This window comes from Alosa pseudoharengus, unplaced genomic scaffold (assembly GCF_046254945.1).
Source record: "Alosa pseudoharengus isolate Yale_2024_CS ecotype anadromous, Long Island Sound unplaced genomic scaffold, YU_APseudo_1.1 YU_APseudo_1.1_scf_18, whole genome shotgun sequence".
Lineage (NCBI taxonomy): Eukaryota > Metazoa > Chordata > Actinopteri > Clupeiformes > Clupeidae > Alosa > Alosa pseudoharengus.
In genome coordinates this window covers 16,344,208-16,369,585 of record NW_027468650.1, presented here as the reverse complement: position 1 = coordinate 16,369,585, position 25,378 = coordinate 16,344,208, and the positions used below count along the sequence as shown (strand labels likewise).

The window sequence follows — 25,378 nt, the reverse complement described above, 5'->3', positions numbered from 1 at the left end:
CCCAGAAGGGAGCTAATTCTGGGGTCATCTGGCCCTGACGTGGCCAGCTTCTATAGCTTTTATGGGACATAGGCTAATAACAGCACTCGACTACACCACCCGTTACAGGCATTAACATTCACATGGATGTCTAAGGGAGTGTTGACTGGTGGGGCCACTACTGCAGTGTGTGTCCCAGTACAGTCGCCAGTTGAGCCAGACCAAAACAAAATAGAAATGTGAAATCCCCCTCAAAGATCTAGATCTAGAAATAGAGATATGCAAACAGAGGAACAGTACACCTGCGCTCACCAGCATCCCCTAATGGTCAAAATTAACCTTTTATTTTAGTTTATAACACTGGTAATGAGAACACTATTCACAGTGTTGAAGGAGGCTGTTAGGATGCAGATTGTGAGAATATCATCTTTATCATCTGATTATCCCTTCAGATTGCATGTTAGAACCTCCTAATAAAACAATAAAAGATTCTAAAATTACGCTATCCAATGCCCCAAATATTCCTAAAATATTCAAATATATAGATGTTCTTCAAATATTTAAAATATTCTAGAACATTCCCTCTGCAACATTCTAATCATTCCGCTGTGACAAGATCTACTGAAGGGGTCTTTTATTACTCCAGTTATGGGCCACAGTAGTGTGTGTGTGTGTGTGTGTGTGTGTGTCTGTCTGTGTGTGTGTCTGTCTGTGTGTGTCTGTCTGTGTGTGTCTGTCTGTGTGTGTGTCTGTGTCTGCTCTTCCCTGCAGTGAGGCTCAAGAGGGCTGGGCTGGGCTGAGAGGTAACTGTGGTTAAAGGGGCACTGGGGATTTGCCCCAGAGGGCGGAGATGGGGAGGGTGGGGGTGAATCCCTTACCCAGGTAGCCCAGCACCAGCAGGGGCTGTGGGCAGGACCTCCAGGCTGGGGGTGTGACGGAGCGATGGGGCGGAGCACAGAGCAGCAGATAAGGACAGGTGAGCAGAGGGAACAAGTCAAGTTCAACTCCATCACACACATTCATTCATACACACACACACACACATACACATTCATTCACTCTCTCTCACACACACACACACACACATTCATTCATACACACACACACACACACACACACACACACACACACACATTCATTCACTCTCATATACACACACGTTCATTCATTCATTCATACACACACACACACACACACACACGTTCATTCATTTATTCATACACACACACACACACACACACACACACACACACACACACACACACACAATCTCTGAAACATGGAAGATTTTTCCTTAAGAGTTTATATCTGAGAAACATGGAAACCTCAGGAGGAGTATATCTGTGCTTGAACTCAAATTGAAGGGAGTTTTCCAGGCATGGGACGCGTGTCTGGCATGGAGATTGGCAAAAGGTTTATGCCAGCCAATCAGCTTTGAGCCTGCTGCCGTTTAGGGCACAGCTGGCACCACTGTGGCCTCTGACACGCCAGCTGATCAGTCAAGCCACACACACACACACACACACACACACACACACACACACACACACACACACACACACACACACACACACACACACACACACACACACACACACACACACACACACACGACTGAGGAGCCACTGGACATCACAATCACACACACGCACAGCCACACACACACACACACACACTGCTGTCTGAAGAGAAAGATTTATGCCCCTTTATTAAGCATCTCATCTGATCAGAGTGAGACAGATGAGAACCAGACGGTGGGAGGGGGGGGGGGGGGCAAATAGAGAGAGAAAGAGGGGGGCAAAAAGAGTCACAAGAGTTACATCTGTATCTTCAATATCTTCCAGCTTCCTGCACTTCCTGCACTACACCCCATCTCTGTGTCTGTGTCCATTACTCCTCTCTCTCTCTCTCTCTCTCTCTCTCTGTGTTACTCCTCTCCTCTCTCTGTGGGGAGTGTGTGTGCGTGCGACTCCCTGCCTGTCCTCTAATGCTCCAGGAGCACTGGAGTCCTGAAGACTCACTCTCTCCTCCAACACCTCAGGTCTAACGGACTATTCACTGACCTGCTTAGCTCAACGCTCAACACTCACCACCACCACATGCACAGCAAGAGCAAGTCCAAGTTTAAAGGTGCTCTAAGTGATGTTGGGTAACGTCACTTCTGTTGACGTTCAAACAAAACAGAGAGCTAGCCCGCCCCTCCCTCTCATGCAACTGTAACTCTCCTGAACACGCATCTTGTCGGAGATTGGCTTGGAATAGTTTGTTATGTTTCATGGTCCAGGCTGGACCAGGCTGTTTTGTTGCCATTTTTGGAGCCTGGGCTGTTTTTTTTACAGTGTCAGGACACAGGCAGCTAGCGGATGGTGAGTAGATTTTTGCTGTATGTGACAAAAATGTTTTAGCTTAGAAACCTTGTGACATCACTTAGAGCACCTTTAACTAAGGTTAACACCGCCACTGCCTACTTCAGTTGCACGCTACAGTGAGGATTATATGACTATATTCTTTTATTTTTGTTTTCATTACAATTTCATTTCAGTTTTTCATTTTTTGGGAGTGATGGAGGGAATGAGTAGATGAATGAATTATTGAATGACCAAAAAAAAAAAAAAACATATTTGAAAACGCTTCATAATCTGAAGGGGAGAGCAAAGAAATGAGAGATGCTTCAAGTCTGAAGTCTGAGGTCATTTCCCTGTCTCTCTCGCCACCTCTCTTTCCCATTTTGTTCCCTGTCACCTCTTCACTGTCTTGTCTAGTAAACACTGAAAAGCCTGAATATATAATAAAGAAGGAGACAGACAGAGGGAGTGAGAGAAAGAGAGAGAGAGGGGAGAGAGAGAGAGATAGAGAGAAGGGAGAGAGAGAGAGACAGAGAGAGGGGAGAGAGAGAGAGACAGAGAGAGGGGAGTGAGAGAGAGAGAGAGGAGAGCGAATAAGGAAGAGTTAGAGAGAGATAGAGGGGAGAGAGAGAGAGAGTGAGAGAGAGAGATACAGGGAGGTGACATGGATGAGGGGTAACATGGAGAAACGAGAGTGAAAGGAGATGAAATGAGAAACAAATGAGCGCTATTGAGACATGAGTGAGACGGAAGACAGAAGTGAGCTGTGAGAGGGCTGAGAGGGCTGAGTGGGCACTTACTCTGCATGGGGGAGAAGTAGACTTCAGACACCGGGGCCACTCTGGTCCACTTGTACTGCGGTGTCGGCTTCCCTTCGCCCGACTTACAGCGCAGCGTGACGTTCCCCTTCAGCACCGCCCGACCGGTCACAGAGCACACTGGAGGAGATGGTGGCACTGGGGTAAAACACAACACACACACACACACACGTCATTCACCTAGTATATTATATGCAGTACAGCTCCTTTCTAGTGTTGGTTGCCTTTGTGTGTATTTATAGGTTTTCTTGTGTGCATATAGATGTGTGTGGGTTTATGTGTACAGTTAAGAACAAATTATTCATACCCCTGGCAAATTTTGATTTCATTGATTTTCTTTTGACCATGATTTGTTCTGACTGAAAATGACACTACCACATGGCTAAAGGTTGTAAGACAATGTGGTAGAAACATGGAATCAAAAAAGAAGCGTTTTTATCTTTTTTAACATTGTTATGAAAAATGGCATGTCCAAAATTATTCATACCCTTTTTAAATAATCAGTGGAAACATCTTTATTTGCATTCACAGCTCCCAAAATGGTTCTTTTAATACCTACCAAGCCTCTCCATGTATCCACAATGATTCTAGACCGCACCTTTTTATGTGTGTGTTTGTGTGTGTGTGCCCCCCTACCCTTGACGTTGAGCCTGAGCTCCCCTGAGAGGCCAGGTGCTCCTGGGATGAGCACGTTGCAGAGGTAGCGTCCTGTGTCAGACTCCTGCGTGTTGTTGATGTAGATGGACAGGTTGGTGGAGGGCATAGGCATGGCGAAGCCCACACGCTTACGGAACTCAGGGCTGATGCCAATCTGCTCCGACGTGAACGTGATTATCTGCACAGGGGAACCATCAGTCAGAGCGCTCCACACACACATAGGCAAAAGGAAAGCCCGATTCACATACAACACACTCAGCATGCCCATCAATGGATGAGAACACACACACACACACACACCACACACACACACACACACACACACACACACACACACACACACACACACACACACACACACACACACACACACACACACACACACACACACACACACACACACACACACACACAGCCTGTGTAACTCGCTGTAACAGAGCTAGCATGCGTTGGAGAGCCTATGGAACTCTAACAGGGCTTGCATGCTTTTGAGAGCCTGGGTAACTAACAGAGCTTGCATGTGTTTGAGAGCCTGGGTAACTCTAGCAGAGCTACTGTAGCATGCTTTTGATTTGAGAGCCTGGGTAACTCTAGCAGAGCTACTGTAGCATGCTTTTGATTTGAGAGCCTGGGTAACTAGCAGAGCTAGATTGCTTTTGAGAGCCTGGGTAACTCTAGCAGAGCTAGATTGCTTTTGAGAGCCTGGGTAACTCTAGCAGAGCTAGATTGCCTTTGAGAGCCTGGGTAACTCTAGCAGAGCTACTGTAGCATGCTTTTGAGAGCCTGGGTAACTCTAGCAGAGCTACTGTAGCATGCTTTTGAGAGCCTGGGTAACTCTAGCAGAGTTAGCGTGCGTTTGAGAGCCTGGGTAACTCTAACAAAGCCTGCATGCTTTTAATAACACTAATAATAATAAATATCCATTCAATGCATTGTAAGTAATTAACAGAACCTTAAAATCAATTCTATAGGAGACAGGGAGCCAGTTCAGCCAACATAGGGGTGATGTGCTCTCTCTTCTTGGTCTTAGTTAAAAGTCTAGCAGCAGAGTTCTGTTTGAATTCCAATTTCTTTATATACTTTTATGGGAGACCAGTAAAAAGTGCATTGCAGTAGTCTAACCTACTAGTGATAATGCTGACTTATGATGTTTCCTAACGGAAGCTTATATAGGGGAAAAAGCAGAGGACCAAGACAGCTCCCTTGGGCTTGGGCCACATCGAAACATGACACATGATCTCCTAGACTAACATAACAATCTCTACCAGTAATGCAGGTTTGAAACCAGTTTAAAACATTACAAGAGAGACCAACCCACTTAGCATAGCGGTTAATTAAAATGTTATGATCAATGGTGTGAAATGCTGCACTTAAATCTAGAAGAATAAGGATTGAAACTTTGTGTAAGTCAGTAGCAAGTCTGAGATCATTAACTATTTTTACTAGGGCTGTTTCTGTGCTGTGATTTGATCTAAAACCTCATTGGAATTTTTCAAGAATACTGTTTTTGTTGAGGAAGGTATTAAGCTGATTACAAACAAGTTTTTCAAGCACTTTGCTCGGGAAAGGTAGGTTTGATATAGGCCTGTAATTACTCAGGATAGCATGGTCAAGATTTGACTTTTTAAGTAAAGGTTTCATGACAGCGGTTTTAAAAGCAGTCGGAAATATAGCTGTTTCAATTGAGGTATTTATTATCTTGAGAATAAAAGGAAGCCAAGCTATCCAGAGCACATGTTGAGGAGATGTCTGAGTTAAAATTTTGCTGAGCTCAGAGAGCTTTTGAGAGCTGGTGTAACTCTTACAGAGCTAGCATTCGTTTAAAAGCCAGAGCTTGGATGTGTTTGAGAGCCTGGGTAGCACATAACAGAGCTCGCATGTGTTTGAAAGCCAGAGCTTGGATGTGTTTGAGAGCCTGGGTAGCACATAACAGAGCTTGCATGCGTTTGAGAGCCAGAGCTTGCATGCGTTTGAGAACCAGTGTAACTCCTAACAGAGCTTGCATGTGTTTGAGAGCCGGTGTAACTCCTAGCAGAGCTGGCATACATTTGAGAGTGGTCCGTGAGAGCCTGGGTAGCTCTAACAGAGTTAGCATGCGTTTGAGAGCCAGAGCTCTCATTTGTTTGAGAGCCTGGGTAACTCCTAGCAGAGCTAGCATGAATTTGAGAGCCGGTGTAACTCCTAGCAGAGCTAGCATAGCACAGCACACACACACACACACACACACACACACACACACACACACACCAATGGAGTGTAAGGGCAGATGGTATCATCATGAATGAAACATAGGTATGTTCATGGCACCAAATCTTGCAAATATGTTTGAGGCGAAAGCCAACTTGGCTTCTGGAGTGTGTGAGTGGTGCGATGCGATGCATAGATTAAGTGTATGAAGGAGCTAAATCCTCCTCCCATTGTAAAGATAATCTGCGTGTGCAGATGGGAAGGTTGGAAATTTCGGCTGATTTGTCTATTTGTCTGAGATAAGCTTGGAGGCAAAGGCAAGTGAAACTCCAAAGCTTCTGATAATCACCACATCAGATTAGTGCTCTGAAATGGAGACGAGACACACACACACACACACACACACACACACACACACACACACATTGCAGTCAGCGAAGAGAAGCCCTGCGTCAGCACCGCCATTAACACACAAACCTTTTATGGAGTATTTACAAACATCACACACATAACAGTTGTTCTATTTACTAACACCACACAAACATACACACACACACCAGTTGTTGGGGGCTTAATGTGTTTCCGCAGCTTTTTATGTGTCTGTGGATTAAACGGTTGGGTGCATTAATAATTTCCACCATGCTGATCGCTGGCAGCATCGTCACACACACGTGTGTGTGTGTGTGTGTGTGTGTGTACAGTATGTGTGTGTGTGAGAGTGTGTGATGTCTGATGGCAGAGCACCTGAAGATTATCGACATGCACACAGACACACTCTGACCTACACACACACACCCTGTATTCATGCATGTCATGGTAGCATACATGTGTTCTGTGAAATCCAGTTCTGGCAGAAGTATGTTGACACTCTGTGTTGTGTGTTGCTGGACTTTATTAATCTCACTCTGTGTGTGTGTGTGTGTGCTGTGTGTGTGTGTGGTGTGTGTGGTTGTGTGTGTGTGTCTGTGTTGTGGTTTTGTTGTTGTGTAGTGCTGTGCGTGGTGTGACTGTGGGTAGTAATAAGTTGCTGCTGATTTTCACTCTCTACTGGGAGACCACCAAGCCTCTTAGGGCTCCTCATTACAACACCAGTAAGAGCATTAACACACACACACACACCACAACCAACACCCCATTAGAAGCATTAAAATCACACACACCACAACCATCCCTCCCCCACACACCCACACCCGTAGAGTGGGGTGCTGCAGATGAGTGTCTGACCTGCTTGGAGTCGTTGGCCATGAAGTTCCAGATGACGGAGTTGCGGTCGATGCTGGATGTGGGGCTGTACCAGGCCTGCAGCAGTACCATCTGGCCCCGCGTCACCTCCAGCTCCCGCCGAGGCATCTCCACCCGCTGAGAATCACCTGCACACACACACACACTTATTTAAACACACATCTTCACCCACTGAGAATCACCTGCACACACACACACACACACACACACACACTTATACACAAAATCTCATCCACACGTTGAGAATCACCTGCACACACACATACACACTTAATAAAACACACACATCTCCACCCGCTGAGAATAACCTGCACACACACATACACGTATTTAAACACACACACACATTTATTATTAACACACAAACACCTTCATCACCTTCAGACACACACACACAGTGATGACCATAACACACTCGCACACCTCCACCTGATAGGAATGACCTGCAGATGCAACACCACAGTTATTCACACACTCAAAAACATTTCCACCCACTGTAAATCACATGCAGAGACACACACACACTTACTAACACACTCTCTCTCTCTCTCTCTCTCTCTCTCTCTCTCAAAGTACTCTGTCAAAGTACATGTATTGGTACTGAACTATTTAGATACAGGGCATTAGGTTCAATACAGATGTGTACCAAATGCAGTCTTCAACAGTTATCAACAATGGGCTTTTTTGCTTGTTTTGCATGCAGACCATGTTTCAAATTTGAGTTCCCACACAAACATATTAAGTGGCAGACCATATGTAAGTTTAGTCAATTAACGTCTAAAAACATTTGACACCTTTTCAAAATACTATTCCAGTTGCGCATCAGCAATATTGTCAGTGAATTTTAGGTTAGCAGTATCTACAGGCTTACTGTACCGAAAATGAACACACAACCGTGACTTTAAAACTGAGGTACACACCAAACTGTGATTTTTGTGTACCGTTACACCCCTCACACTCACACTCACACACACCTCCACACACTGGAAATCACCTGCAATGTACGAGTTACTCACACACATTCAAGAAGGTCATCTAAAGATACACACACGTTATGTGCACAAACACTTGCAAACCTCATATCTACCATATTCACACCACAAGTCAACAGCGTTATTCATGAATCATGGCACCTCCAAGACTACTTTCACTCAGAAAAACAACACAATGTCTTCAATGTGAACACATCACAACTCCACCAGTTATTCACAACACACACACACACACACACACACACACACACACACACACACACACACACACACACACACATGGAGGTATTCACATTTGCAGACAGACACAGAACAAATCAGACAGGTATTGTCTGGTCTGGTTGGTCCAGTGTTAAACAGAACCAGAGCTAACAGCAGTCCGTGTGTTTGGCTGGTCCAGTGTTAAACAGAACCTGAGCTAACAGCAGCGGTCATGGTTATCTGGCCGCATGTAAAACAGTCCCTCTGTAATCGGATGCCTGGAGCTGCCCTAATCCCGCTCAACCCTGGCTGGCCCGGTGGATCTGGCAGCACGGGAGTCCTGCTGGGTCTTGGGGAGAGGACAGGGCAGAAGCATATGGATCTCGCCGGGAGATGGGATCACAGATGTAGCGACAAACGCCAATGCATTAATGGCACTGGATTAAATGGAGGTAAATGAAATTAGTCAAATATCCAGATTCTCATCGCACCGCACAGGCACGAAGATGCTTACGTAACACACACACACACACGGGCCGCTGTGGCTAAGCTCTGACTCCCTACTGGGGATTATCTGGTCGGTCCGAATCTCAAAGACAAACTCCAGCCTGGCACCTCTGCCCTCATGACCAACACTTCCTCCCCGATTACGCCCTCATCTCACACACACACTCACACACTGGCTGTGCCAAGAGGGTTTTGCGGAATCGGTGCAAAGCCGGAGCTTTCCGGCCAAATCCCACAGAGGTGTCCAAACTCTCACACAAGCCGGCAACATCGAAAGCGGCAAGAGAAAGAGACACAGACTGATGTAGAAAATTCATCACACAAAGAAATCATTCACTCATCAGCTATCCTCCAGTACCTGTCCCACCTCTCCTCATCTCTCCAGGAGCCCCGCAGAGCCGGCAGTACCAGGTGGCAGAGGTGTTTAAACACGTACACACACACACACACACACACACACACACACACACACACACTAGCCAGCCAGCAGCGCACCAGAGAAAACAGGAGAGGAAAAAAAATCACAAGCTAATGCAGCCAATTCGTCAAACAAAGTAACATTTCACTAATCAGTTGTCTTGGAGCTCCTGTCTCCCCAGAAACACCCACCCCTTCCTCAACCCTCCGGCAGGACGGGCAGTGCCACCCCATCCTCGAGTCCCAGTCTCAGCAGAACCACCCACTCCTCCTCGTCTCCCCTGGGCAGTCCCAATTGGGTCGGGCAGTGCCAGGTGCCATGCTGGGCTCACTTACATGGCATGTAGTCCCCCGATCCGATCATCTGCAGCAGGATCACCTGATCCCGGCAGTCCGTGAGGTCCACTTCAGCCAGCGTGCCGGTTGGGATACACACGCTCACACACACACACACACACACACACACACACACACACACACACACACACACACACACACGTACACACGCTCACACACACACACACACACACACACACACACACACAGTGTGGAGAGTCCAATGAGGTGCTCTCTCACACACAGAGTCCAGTGAAGCGGTCACTTTGACACACACACTTGTGGAGAAAAGTCCTGTGAAGCCGTCACACATACGCACACACACACATGTGGTGATGAGAGTCCAGTGGAGAGCTCACACACACACACACACAGGCAGGATAGTCCAGTGAAGCGCTTGAAGGCAACTATGCAGCAGCTCTACTCTAAGCCAGCAACTCACTCGTCCCCTCACACACACCCGCAGGCGGAGAGCGCTTGAGCTCCACTGAGCAGCACTGTGATTCAGCTTCTCCGTCTTCCTGTCTCTGTGTGTGTGTGTGTGTGTGTGTGTGTGTGTGTGTGTGTGTGTTGGGGGTGGGGCGTGAGGAGAGGCGGAGACCACAGGGGGTGACACTTACTCAGATTGCAGCATTATACAGTACACAGCTGTGTGTGTATGTGTGTGTGTGACGTCAGGCACTTGTATCTTATTTGCGGCTTAGTGATGCAGTGACTCTATGCTTTCTTATTGCCCAGGAGATCTTCTGACCCAAAAGCTCTTTGTCCGCCTCATTTGGGCCATGCGGTCCATAAGTCCAGAATGATGGAGAATAATCCCTTGGCCAATCCCTCTCTCAGTCTTTAACCCCCACCACACACACACACACACACACACACACACACACACACACACACACACACACACACACTCCTGCCTCACGTGAACCAGCTGTGGCTCAGATGGACTTGAGCATGATGTTGAGCAACATGTTTCATCATGTTCACAAGTGTGTGTGTTGTGTGCGCTCACACTCATGCATCTTCTTTCATGTCCTCAGAGGAAGACGCAAACACACCCACACCTCCCACAGCTGCCACTGAAGACTTAAACATTTTTAATCCCTGTGTCGCTCTCACAGATATCAGTGTTTGTGAGTGTTTGTGCTCAGCTACACACAAGTGGTATGAGCATTAACAAACGTTAAAGTCTGCTACAGTCACTGTGTGTGTGTGTGAAGTCATCTTTGAGACTCAATCTGTCCAGTCCCTGCTGCTCACAAACATCATAAAGATGACCAGCACTTCACAGCAATTATCTGGCAGTAGTCCACTCCACACAGGTATCTATGAATGTATGTGCACTAACACACACAAACGTGCACACGCGCCGAACACTCACACACACACACACACACACCTATGAATGCATGTGCACCAACACACACACACACACAGCATTTCATTTCACAGGATTACTTGTCTTGGCATAACCCCAGGTTGTGACATATTGACCCTGTCAGAGTACCGAAGCCATGACATAGCGTTGTCAAGGCAGCAATAGAGTACCGAAGCCATGACGTAGCATTGTCAAAGCAGCAATTTCACTGGATCTAAACAAATCAATCTAACCATAGTGGTGACCATAACGGTGGCTTTCTTAATCTATTTAAATAATTTTACGTCTCTAAGACATAAGTAATCACATACTACAACATATATTTATACCAACATGATCAAATTTGTGACTACAGAGTTTTAATTTAGCATGGGTTTCCTACATAAAAGAGACCTGCATATAACTTTACAGCATGCGGTTAAAATCCTTAAATTCACAGATGTGAATTGGCTTGTCTTGGCTTTATCTTTGAGGCAAAAAACATCACTCTTAAGTAAACATCTGCCAGCATTTGTTAAGACGTGAAATATCCATGGCCTACTGGTTAGCACTTCGGACCTGTAACCGGAGGGTTGCTGGTTCGAACCCCAACCAGTAGGCACGGCTGAAGTGCCCTTGAGCAAGGCACCTAACCCCTTACTGCTCCCCGAGCGCCGCTATTGATGCAGGCAGCTCACTGCGCCGGGATTATTGTGTGCTTCACCTCACTGTGTGCTATGTGTGTTTCACTAATTCACGGATTGGGATAAATGCAGAGACCAAATTTCCCTCACGGGATCAAAAGAGTATATATACTTATACTTACTTATCCACTGGGATTTTTGTTTCTTACTATTAAATGTGACTGGGAATCCGTGTTATGTGGCTAAGCGGCTGCCTAGCAGGTAAAATATGTTTAAACGACTATAGCCTACATTTGTTTTTAAATGTAGGCTATAGTCGTTTAAACATATTTTATGAGGTAGAAACAATGCCACATGTCTATATGCAATGCTGTTGATGCCACTTTGAAAGTTTGTTTAGATCCAGTGACACTGTAGAAAGTGACACTGTAGAAAGTTTGTTTAGATCCAGTGACACGGAGCATCGTTGACAGCGAGTAGATGTGGTAAAATATAATATAGTTGTTTACAAAATTTAACCAACTTGTATGTAAATCCAAACAGTTCTGCAACAATGCCTATGTAAGCTACGTCAGTTTAAACCATATGAATCCTCTGACACAATAAGCAAGGTGCAGAGACAATAAGCATGGTGGTTCAGTGAGTAGGTCTGTTGTGTAATATACTGTTGAAGTAGGTCTTCTGGGTTTTTTTTTAGCTAGGTGGTCTATGAATGTTTTTTTTATTGGTTAAGTGGTCCTTGGTCTGAAAAAGTGTAAGAAACACTGTTGTAGAGTAAGACTTAACGTCACTCTAGACCATATTATGGGATGAAAGTGTTCCAGTGTTAGATCTTGTGTGTGTCTGTGTTGGAAGATGAGTGTGTGTATGTATTTGTAAGTGAGTGAGTGAGAAAGAAAGAGTGAGAGATTGCTAAAGTTGATTAAAAAGAGGAATAAAAAAACATCTTTTGGAAATTTATCTTAATTCCTTAATTAAAAGAATGAGGAAAAATCCAACCTTTAAGGACACCAATTTTCTTTGTGAATGAATAATGTATCATAAATAAATAAATATTCTTCTTTAAATACAGGAGGCATACGTACAGTATATGAACCCCTATGTTAAATTCCCATAGAGGCAGGGAAATTTTCCTATAGAGGCAGGCAGATTTTTATTTTTAAAGGCCAGTTATTTCATGGATTCAGGATACTATGCATCCTGATAAAATTCCCTTGGACTTTGGAATTAAAATAGCCCCACATCACATACCCTTCACCATACCTAGAGATTGGCATGGTTTTATTTCAGTTAGCCTATTAGCTGGTTTGATTTGCATTGAGATATTAAGGTATTCAGGTATTTGGAAGATCAATTTCCAAAAGATGATTTTTCTTTTCTCTTTTTAGTCAACTATAGCATGGGTCCACATACTTTTTCTTGCCACTGCATGTAAAGACGTACTCCTATGCCACTGGTGTTAACTGTTCTGACCTTTCATCTTGAACGAAACAAATGTCATTAAAGTCACGGGCACGTAATGAATGTGGAGACAGATTGGGCCATGAAGAATACTTCGCCCCTGGGGAAAAAGGGGGATGGATTTTTTTAAATTCAAAGGAGCCGTCAAAAGCTCTGGTCAGCTCTGGTCGCACCACTATGACGCAACCAGTCAACAAATCTCATCCTAGAACCAGGGCCAGGTTAAGGCCATCTGGGGCCCGGGGCAGAGGCCTCCCCGAGGCCCCCCACACCCCATTTTTTTTTTCAATATATATTACTATTATTATTATTATTATCAATATACATAAGAAAGAGAGAGAGAGAGAGAGAGAGAGAGGCAATTAAATTATGACAGACATAATGTAAAAAGGAAATTTGCATTTATATTGTGGAACCGTATAACCAACATACAATTGTACCAACGTACAAAAAACAAGTAGCCTACAAACATGGGGCAATGCACACAAAAAAATCAACCATGAAATATTACCATCAATTACTTCAACTTAGGCTTGACAACTGCCAGTGGTACCCAGGTCAGACTAAAATGTGCAACTCCCGAACTCTGAACTCATGAAACATTGTAGCCTAGAGTTTGGCGCGCACGCACACAGCCACATCATGATGCATTGTAACACGCTGTCTGTAATACACTGTAACACGCAGCCCTAGCCAGCCACGACGTCAAATACATTGAAACACGCAGTCTAGCGCACACACACAGCCTAACCACATCAAATACAAACAAGGGGGGTGTCGCAGACGATAACGGTAACGTTGTCAGGGAAAGGGGTAGTATGCCTAGACGTGGACTTATCCCAATTTTGATCCTCGTTTTGAAAAAAGTGGACAGGGCACCTGCAGGAATGAATGCGATGGTACGCACACACCCACATAACTTTCAACGCTTTGATAATATTTTTCCCGGTTAGGTTCCTGCATTGGTCAGTTAAAAAGTAGCCTACATACTGTAGTAGGCTAATAACATCCACATGCAATATCTTTATAACAACAACGCCTAACAACGACCTATTTGGACAACTTTGTATAGCCCTATAAAAGCTAAAGTTACCTAGTTTTGTTCTAGCGAAGGCTACGTTCACGTATGGCTTTAAACAGTGGTAATGCTAGCCTAACGTTTTGACAAGCAATAATCTTGCCTACCTTGTTCTTGCGGCTTGCCCATTTGAAATAACTCCTCTCGCTTTGCGGTCTCCATCCTTTCTGTTTTCGTTGTTTAAAAAAACGTGTTATATCCATAAGTCTCGAGTTAATTAATTAGCTTACCATTGTGTGCTGATAACCAGCATAGATAGTAATAGAAAACAACAAGCTAGCCTACAACTTCTGTAGCATGCCTGTATCTCTCCTGCTCAAACAAAAGGTGCGCGCATGCATAGTTCTGCATAAAGTTGATTTTGATAACGTTACAAACTTTACTTTACAGAAAATTGTAAATAGCCTACTGGCATGCAGTTAATGGAATAGGCTACTGTGCAGAGTTGAGAAGTTATGGTAGCCTAGGCCAATTTGGTGTGAATACACGCACACAGGGGAAATTCTCTCTCGTTGAGTAGCCTGGGTGATACGCACAGTGCGTACGGCCATGGCTTTGGCGCGCCTTACTGAGAACGTGTGGCTGAAGCTCTCTCTTTTTTCGAGATCTGCTTTCATATTTCGTAATTGTCTCATGCGAAGCCATTGTTGTCTGTGATAGCATGCATTGATACGGGCAAAGACAGGTGACGACACTTGTTTTCTTTTTTAAATGTCCCGCGCCGGGGCCCCCTAGTGGCAGCAGCCCCTTTGCCCAATGCCCAAACGCGGCCCTGCCTAGAACCCTCCAGCCACTGGAACCATGTGTGAGCGTGTATGTGTGTGTGTATTTGAGTGCCTGACTAAGACCACCTGTGTTGTATACCAAAAAGTGTGTGCGTGTGTGTTCAGAAGAGAGATAGACAGCTCTAATACATGAGAGCTGATGTATAAAAATGTAGCCTATGACATAGAGAATGGCTCTGAGGGTATGTTGGCGTGTGAGAAAAGACCTGTGTGTGTGTGTGTGTCCAGGTTTATCCCCCAGTAGTGTGTCAGTGCACTGGTATATTAAATAAAGAAAAATCTGTTCTAATCCACTGCACTACGCTCCATCTGCCGACAGCCAGGAGGTGTGTGATCTCACAGATACACACACACAGACACACACATGCACATGGACGCACGCACAAGCGCACACATACACACACATACATGCACACATGCAATCACACACACACATGCACACTCTCACACACATCAGCACACACAAACACACACACACACACACGCAATGCTCTTACAAATCCATTCATTAGGACTGAAAATGCATAGATAAATTAAGAGACAGTATTAACTTAGGAGACTGAGATGTTCCATTATCCATCATTTTTAATAATATGATACAGATCATGGCACAGGAAAACACAAAACTAGCCAGACACCACTCAGGCACAAACAAACTCCTCCTGACACCTGACTGCTGTCCTTCCTCTGAGTGGCCAGGCGGGGGCATTAGAGGCCAGAGAGAATGCGAAAGCACACAGCTGATGCAGCGAACACCTCCTGAGGAGAGAGCTAATCGTCCTGGCGCGTTCTGGCGGGACAGCTGTCCAACTGGCCGGAGCCTTTGGGGCGTTTCAGAGGCCCAGCAGCGGCCAGTTGGGACTAACGAGCCTTTTAACCAGCAGTCTGTCAGCAGAGGACAGGAGCGGCTGGCCGTTAATCTGGGTGTCTGCTCAGAGGCCTTCACTGGGGGCATCCCAGCTCACACACACACACACACACACACACACACACACAATAAACACACGCCAGTTCTTCAGCCTTAGAAAATCAGTTTCTAATGTAGTCTGAAGAATAGAACACACACACACACACATGCATGCACACACACATAAAATAACACACTTTTTAAAGGTGTATTCAATGCTGAGAAGGCCAGGCACATACACACACAGGACATGACAACACGCAAACACACACATAAACACACACACATAGACCATGATCAAAAGTCCAACGCATACAGATCTCTCGCTCTCGCTCTCTCTCTCTCACACACACACACACACACACACACAAGCTTAACCTGGAATCATATATGCAACACACACACACTAACATGTATTATGCAAAACACAAGTCAAGCACAAAACACACAACCACTGTTCCCTGAGGTTTCTTGTGATAAATCTGGACTGGGATTTCTGATTGCCATTTTTGCTCTTTGTATTACCCGACATCTGCACCATTATGCACCTGTAACAATAAACTGATGTATTTTTGTTTCTTTTAGCCAGTCTGGTCTATTGTTTTTAAACATGCACTCGTGTTTTCAAATATTTTTTCTAGTTTCATACTATAAACCTGCATTTGATAGCAATAAATTTATGGTTAAAATGGATAATAATTTAACTTCAAGACTGCTTTTAGTTAGCCATGTAACCCTTCTTGGTTTAAACAAAGACACCCTCCCCTCCCCCAATGGAATGCTAATGTGCTGGTTAAGGACTATCAGGTACACAAGACAAAGGATGCTACCTTGATATAATGTATCTATGTGTCATGAAATGTAAATGTATTCATGTTTGGTATCATTCTGATAGTCTCAGTACAAGGTTTGTAATGATGTGATTGTGAGAATGTTTGGAACAATCTATAAGTGATATTTCTGATATATATGATATCTCCCCTCATGCTATTCTGATAAGAATGCATAGGTGTGAAATAGGTGTGTGAGTAGGTGTGTCTGATGCCAACTGGAGAACCAATCATGTGGGATTGTTCTTGGCACCATTTTCCTCTTTGTTTAACTCATACAAAAGTGATTTCGATTTTGGATTGTCAGACTAAGGATGTAGAGCGGAAGAGAGGAGAAGTTGGCTACAGGCCAACCTAGGCCTTTCAGGCCTGGGCTAGGCCTACATAGACCATAGACCTTTTTGTACTCTCTCTGCTTGTAATAGAATAAACTTGATTCCTGAGTTTTTCCTGAAGTTCGCCAGTCTAAGATTAATATTAAGTAATTATTCACCACAATTACGTTCACATTCAAACATGGCACATGAAAGCATTCATAAAAACCTACTGTATATTTGTCTTAGTCATGATAAACATGTATTCACAGGCTGGGCTGACCCCTGATCTGCCGGGTTAATCTCCAGAAATCCATGTGCCATAGAGGCTGCTCCACAACAAACAAATCCCCTTTTGTCTTCCCAAGCCTCTCTCCACCTGTCTCTCTCCCACCCTCAATGGTCACTCTCACCCTCTCTCTCTCTCCCACCCTCAATGGTCACTCTCGCCCTCTCTCTCTCTCTCTCTCTCTTTCTCTCTCTCCCACCCTCAATGGTCACTCTCACCCTCTCTCTCTCTCTCGCACCCTCAATGGTCACTCTCGCCCTCTCTCTCTCTCCCACCCTCAATGGTCACTCTCACCCTCTCTCTCTCGCACCCTCAATGGTCAATCTCGCCCTCTCTCTCTCCCACCCTCAATGGTCACTCTCGTCCTCTCTCTCTCTCTCTCTCTCTCGCACCCTCAATGGTCAATCTCGCCCTCTCTCTCTCTCTCCCACCCTCAATGGTCACTCTCGTCCTCTCTCTCTCTCTCTCTCCCACCCTCAATGGTCACTCTCACCCTCTCTCTCTCTCCCACCCTCAATGGTCACTCTCGCCCTCTCTCTCTCTCCCACCCTCAATGGTCACTCTCGCCCTCTCTCTCTTTCTCTCTCCCACACTCAATGGTCACTCTCGCCCTCTCTCTCTCTCTCTCTCCCACCCTATATGGTCACTCTCACCCTCTCTCTCTCCCACCCTCAATGGTCACTCTCACCCTCTCTCTCTCTCCCACCCTCAATGGTCACTCTCACCCTCTCTCTCTCTCTCTCTCTCCCACCCTCAATGGTCTCTCTCTCTTTCTCTTTCTTTCCCACCCTCTCCATCGCTCTCTGGTGCGGGTCTATGACGCCATCCTGCTCTCTCCGTCAAGGGCGTTTCTCTCTCTCTCTCTGCCCGCCCCAGGTGTATCTAAGGTGTCTAAGAGGTCTCTCTAAGCTGCCCTCTACGATGCTGTCTGCTTTCAGCAGGACCTACTATAAGCCTCAGCACAGCTTTCCCCTTAGATAAATAAAAAATATGAAACACAGATGAATAAATTAATAAATAACGTGTAAACTAACTCATCCCCCAGATACCTGAGGTTCCGCTTAGACACACACACACACACACACACACAGCCTTAAATAATAGTTCAGATGGAGCGGAATGAAACAGCTGCAGAGCAGAGAGCACTTTAGCGAGGGCAAGCTGGCAGCAGTGTGTGTTTGTGTGTGTGTATGAGGAGGAGGTAGGCGATAGGTCTGCTGGGTAGCGGTTGGTCTCATGGTTTATGAATGGACTCCATTGTATTGGACCAGTGGGCTAACCAGTCGAGGCTTCTCTACTCCTCACACACACACACACACACAGTTCAACCTGTGAATGTCTTACTCTGACTAAAACAGAGAGAAACTTGTGTGTGTGTGTGTGTGTGTGTGTTTTGAACCGAAAAAAGTGGGCTGACTGGGGGCTTCGTTAGCAGACGGAGCCTGAATAATGAATATTTGGAGGCGGCAGTGTTAAATAAGATTACATTAGCTTAATCCACCCTGCTATTTTAAGCCATTTCCACTGTGCGATCTCATCACCGCCTCCTGTAATCCCTCTGCCAGTTTTGATCGTGTTTAGATTGATTCTTCATGCACACACGAACACTAAACACAGGCGCCGCTCCCACCATTCCTCCCTCACACCTCACACACATGCTCCTACTCCTCTCCTCCACACACTCACACACACACTCACACACAGACACGTTCTCGGTTTCATTACCGAGCCACGGCAAGGCAGCCCGAGCTGGACCCCCTGTCGAGTGGAGCAGGTGGGAACAATCTCTGCTGATTAGGTCGAGCAGGTCGGCCAGAGAATCAATAGCAGCGCCGATGGAGCTCATAGTCAAGAGAGACAAGCTGGTCTTCTCCTGACCTTTCCCAGCAGAAGACCAGTGAATGGCACAAAGATGTCAAAAGAACTGACCCAATCACTTCCCAACAGAACCAGTCATCCAATCACAACCCAACAGATCTGAACTCACTCAATCACAACCCAACACATTCAAACCATCCAATCACAAGCCAACACAGCCTGACAGAGATGTCAAACCAAACTGCCCAATCAGAATCACAACCCAACAAAAGCTAACACAGGTGTTATAGTATCATCAATAACAAGGCAGCAGAGTTTAACGGATCAATATCTATTAACAGCCTATTAAGAGGTGTGTTATTACAGACCCTGTGGAGAGTGAACAGCAGCAGGGTATGCTACTGTGTGCGTGTGTGTGTGTGTGTGCACATACAGCTGTGGAAAAAATTAAGAGACCACTACACATTTTTCTGATGTCATCCTACAGTTGCTGGGGGACATTCGATTGAGTTGATGGTCATATTCAAAATTAAGAGACCACTGCAAAGTTGAATATGACCGTCAACTCATTCAAATGTCACTCAGCAACTGTAAGATGACATCAGAAAAATGTGCAGTGGACTCTTAATTTTTTGTACACACACTTTTTTTTTTTACAGCTGTATGTGTGTATTGTGCACACATGTATGTGTATGTTAGCACTTGTGTGTGTGTATATTAATGCATGAACATCTGTGTGTGTATTAGTGTGTGTGTACAAATATGTGTGTATGTTAGTATGTGTGTTTGTGTATGTTAATGCATGTGTGTTTGGGTGTGCGTGCGTGTGTGTGTGTGTGTGTCCCTGCGGGGCTGTAAAGGGTGATTGACTGGTGGAGGTGTAAGCTGTGATGTGTGGCGGCTGCTGTGTGAGCAGCCTGATGCGTCACCCCGGACGACAGAGCCATCAATCAGGAGGAAAATGCCAGCCTTGCGACGGTTCTCCATCTCTGCGGCCGCACGTCACATCACTCCGCGTCACACACACATATCGACGCAGCTCTCACCCAGTCATCTTCTCCATGGCCTCTGGCATATGGATGCAATCTCTGCCCACAAATCTGAGCAGGAATATTAATCCAGACAGCAGGCAGATGAAGGGATCTTAAATAAGCCTCTGGCCGTGATCTACAACAGGGAGCACCAGGACACACACACACACACACACACACCTACTAATACATAGTATATACATTCACAAGCACACACACAAACACACTAGTACACACACACACACACACACACACACTAATACATATAAACATTCACAAACATACACACAAAGGAGCTCACTGCCAGTGATCTACACCATGGAGCATGAGGAGGACACACACGGACAGACACATACACACACACACACACACACACTCACACGCACACACACACACACACACACGCACACACACACACGCACACACGCACACACGCACACACGCACACACACACACGCACACACACACGCGCACACGCGCACACGCGCACACACGCACACACGCGCGGAGCGAGAAGCTCAGGGCTTTTCCTTGAGCTGAGCCTGAAAGCCTCTTGGTGGAATGAGATGATCCCTTATTAAAACTCCATCATCAGGGCTATCGTTATAAATATTGATCAGCCCATTCATCTTCATCCACATCTCCCAGGGGCACACACAGCCCCATCCAGCTACTGAGAACCACAGCAGCGCACACAGCCCCATCCAGCCACTGAGAACCACAGAGAGACACACACGGAGAACCACAGAGGCAGGAGCTAGCAGCCTGTCCGATCTAGACCAGCACCTGAACACACCTCTCATTCCTCACCTTAAACACATACCTCTCACTCATCACCTTAAACACACACCCCACATTCCTCCCCTTAAACACATACCTCTCACTGCTCACCTTGAACACACACCTCTCACTGCTCACCTTGAACACACACATTTGGCTCCTCACCTTAAACACACACCTCTCACTCCTCACCTCAAACACACACCTCTCACTCCACACCTTGAACACACACCTCATCTTAAACACACACATTTGGCTCCTCACCTTAAACACACACCTCTCACTACTCACCTTGAACACACACCCATCACTCCTCACCTTAAACACACACATCTCACTCCTCACCTTAAACACACACCTCTCACTCCTCACCTTGAACAAACACCTCTCACTCCTCACCTTGAACACACACATTTGGCTCCTCACCTTGAACACACACCTCTCACTCCTCACCTCAAACACACACCTCTCACTCCACACCTTGAACACACACCTCTCACTCCTCACCTTAAAGGAATTATCCGGAGTAAAATGCACTTTAGATCAATTTACGGATGATTGGGAGTACATACGTAGAGTTGACATCCAAATCGTGTCATTCGGATGTGTTTTAAGAAAGTTCGATGTTACTGTACGTTCTTACGATCTTTGCTGCCATCTTTAGGGGAAAGTTCACAATTTCTTCGCCGTTTAAAAAAAAAAAAAAAAAAAAAAAAAAAAACATAGTCCAGTCCATACAACTTCATTTCAATTTCAAAAGAAATACTGGACTATGTTTTTTTTTTTTTTTTAAACGGCGACGAAATTGTGAATTTCCAGAGCACACTTGGCAATTGACTCCTACGGACTTTCCCCTAAAGATGGCAGCAAAGATGACAACATTTCCGAAAAGGTACTGGCTTGATGAAATTCATTCTGGACTCTCTATCCGACCACATAAAGACCTCGGGATACTTCGGTTTGGCTTTAGGGACCCTCTACTCACTACCACGTAAGTGTAATGTCGTTTGGAACTGTAGAAGAGGTATAAAAATAGCGTTTTGTAGCGGCGAAATAATATGCCCTTCTCACTTCCACGCTAACGAGTTTTGACTAAAAACGGTAACATCGAACTTTCTTAAAACACATCCGAATGACATGATTTGGATGTCAACTCAACGTATGTACTCCCAATCATCCGTAAATTAATCTAAAGTGCATTTTACTCCAGATAATTCCTTTAAACACACACCTCTCACTCCACACCTTGAACACACACCTCTCACTCCTCACCTTAAACACACACCTCTCACTCCTCATCTTAAACACACACATTTGGCTCCTCACCTTAAACACACACCTCTCACTACTCACCTTAAACACACACCTCTCACTGCTCATCTTAAACACACACATTTGGCTCCTCACCTTAAACACACACCTCTCACTCCTCAAGGTCTATTTGTGAGTGTGTGTGGCTGTAGGGTGTGTGTGTGTGTGTGTTGGGTAGCCAACATTAGGAGGCTGGTCTGTGAGGTCTGAGGTGACATCACCTGGTAATTTGAGTCTGACCTGATCACTTATGCTCAGGTTAATCTGCAGGTCAGTCCAAGCCTGATCACCTATGCTCAGGTTAATCTGCAGGTCAGTCCAGACCTGATCACCTATGCTCAGGTTAATTTGCAGGTTAGTCCAGACCCGTGGATCACACAGGCTAGCACACACACAAGAACAACAATGCTAACTGCTAACTTACGCCACACAGGCAATACAGTGTTTTTATTTACAAAATGATACATAATTACACTTATATATACATGTATATTGTTGTACATACTCAATTGCAATAGACATGCATTGATTATTGAACATAGTCCTACTTAGTTCCAGCATCTTCTGATTTGGAAATGTCCACTATGAATATTTCTTTTCATGATTACATCTCATTAACACACCACTGCAAATCTCCTGCGTGCATTTTAATCAAACATGTCATGCTTCTTTGGCAATCTTTCAAATGCCAAGGTGTGACGAACAGGATAGATATGGTGTATACAAGTATGGATAAATATGGTAGCGTGTATATGTGTATGAATGGATAAATATGGTGTGTATGTGTATGGATGGATAAATATGGTGTGAATATATAATGCATAGATGTTTTTCCAAATCTCTGCCAGCATTCTGCAACACTGCCCACATTCCAATCTCTTTGGAATCTTCAGAGGATTCCGCAGCAGTCGGATCTGATTCCAGGTTGGCCGGGCTGGCACCCAATCAAAGCGGAGCAATGGGCAGTGGGCCGGCATCCAGAATCCTAGCGTCGCCCCGGCCTTCTCTGGAGGAGATATTTATACGCCCGCAGCGGATCACAAGGCCAGAGGGCGCTTTTAATCTTCTGGACATGGCAGGCCACTGAGAGGCGTTGCCATGACAACGCAGAGAGTACAGCGGAGGCGCTGCCGTGGCGACCTCACTCTGGAGAAGATGGTCCGATTCCACATTCTGTTCCTCCTCTCGAAAAGGAAAACGCAACAAACGTCAAACCAACTCCTGCTGAATAAATCACTACACCAAGACAGTGACATATCTGCATCTAAAAACGCTGCAAAAACAAGGCGCCCTGATATACACAGCCTGTCCACTGGCTCAAAGTGTTTTCCCCTACTGATCTCAGCTAGCCAATACAGTTCTTTTACTGCCATCATATCACTTTTATCAGATGGCTTTATTGCATGAAGCAAAGAGTCCATTTTAATATGCACATTTCAAAATAAAATACTACATGCTCTCCTTTGGGACTAAGAGCATTGGCAACAAAAAGACACAGAATGAAAATTTAGATGTATTTGCATTTTTGTATTTTTTTTAAAAAACACCACCAAAGAACTTTTCGTCTGTCGCACGCACTATTTGTTTATCCAGCACTGGCTTTGGAAATAACAATTTCCACAGACAAAGTAGAATATGTTGCATGATTTTATGAAAGTATGATTATTGCAACATCAGATGCAAGTCACATTTGTAGTTTCTTATGTGTCATTCCATCGAACTACAGATCCGCTACCCGATCTGGCAAACTTACATAGTGCGGTTATAGCCGATAGAGGGCCGCGAAGCGAATGCAGAAGTGCCGTTCACCCTGTTACGAGTTGATGAACCACTGAAACGATTTTGGAAATTATTTTAAAAGGTAGAAAAAAACTCTTTGGTGTTGCTTTAAAAACACAACTTTTGGCCTTGTGTTTGGCCCTGTGCTTTATGTCCCTAAAAAGGGATTTTGCTAAACTCCGTTTTCAGTCAACACTGACAGAAAGAGCTCAAACAGAGCTGTTTCCTGAATTGGCTCCTCAGTGCTGCTCAGTCTGCCATCTGTAGACAAGCACTCACGCAAACACATCTATGATATGTTTTAGGACAGAGGCTGAAAAGCACAGAAAACATACAGTATACTGATTGTGCGCTCCAAAAGTCCTTCTTGACTATTGCAGGTGTCTGGTTGCCAGGGGACTGGAGAAACTTTGGGGGATGTGAACAGCAAGACGGAACAGAGTGGTTCTGCATGTTGTAATCTAGATGACGACGCAGACAGAGAGGAACCAAGCAGCCAGATGGAACAGAGCTGTTCTGCATGTTCTGGCTGATTATGTTGATGGAGAGGGGCACATGTACGTGTTCCCAGTGCTCAGACAGAGGAACACGTCTAAATGGCAATGTGTCTTACTAGGGTGAGGGGAACGGCTAGCATGGCTGTGTGTGTGTGTGTGTGTGTGTGTGTGTGTGTGTGTGTGTGTTTGTGTGTATGCGCCTAATGTGTGTGTCTCCATGTGTGTGTGCGAGAGGGCTCTGTTGAGATGGAGATGCTTGCATAAAGAATGATTACAATGATTGTGAGTGTGTGCGAGTGTGTGTGTATGTTTGTGTGTGTGTGTGTGTTTGTGTGTATGCGCCTAATGTGTGTGTCTCCATGTGTGTGTGCGAGAGGGCTCTGTTGAGATGGAGATGCTTGCATAAAGAATGATTACAATGATTGTGAGTGTGTGCGAGTGTGTGTGTATGTTTGTGTGTGTGTGTGTGTGTGTACAAGGCTGCTGGCCTGGCCGTACTGACATGTGCTCCCTGCAGCTGTGCTGGGGGTGGGAGGTGGGGGGTCGCTGGGGCCTGGGGGGGCAGCAGCCTGGGGCATGAGGCTCAGGTGGTTCACCGCCATGCAAGGGCAGAGCTCAAAGATGGCACGCAACGACACACACACATGTTCACACACACACACACACTCTCTCTCCATCCGGTTTCCACTGGAAACGTCTGGCCCTCAACCCCACCTGATTCCCCTCTACGTCCCTCATGTGCCCGTTGTTCTGTGTGTGTGTCCGTGAGCCTGTGAATATGTGTGTGTGTGTTTCTCACTGAGGAGGTTCCAGCTG

At 45.4% G+C, this 25,378-nt stretch overlaps 1 protein-coding gene across 1 annotated transcript in view; it reads right to left on the bottom strand.

Moving 5' to 3' along the window:
* Positions 1-25,164, bottom strand: part of esamb (endothelial cell adhesion molecule b) — a 28,855-nt gene extending 3,691 nt beyond the window's left edge. Inside the window, exons 1-6 of the mRNA XM_076291115.1 lie at positions 25,039-25,164; positions 9,098-9,227; positions 7,211-7,356; positions 3,779-3,977; positions 3,125-3,280; positions 858-902 (exon numbers count right to left, since the gene is read on the bottom strand). Coding sequence (XP_076147230.1) covers positions 858-902; positions 3,125-3,280; positions 3,779-3,977; positions 7,211-7,356; positions 9,098-9,227; positions 25,039-25,164 — 802 coding nt within the window. The remainder of the gene's footprint in view (positions 1-857; positions 903-3,124; positions 3,281-3,778; positions 3,978-7,210; positions 7,357-9,097; positions 9,228-25,038) is intronic.
* Between the last annotated feature and the right edge of the window lie 214 nt (positions 25,165-25,378).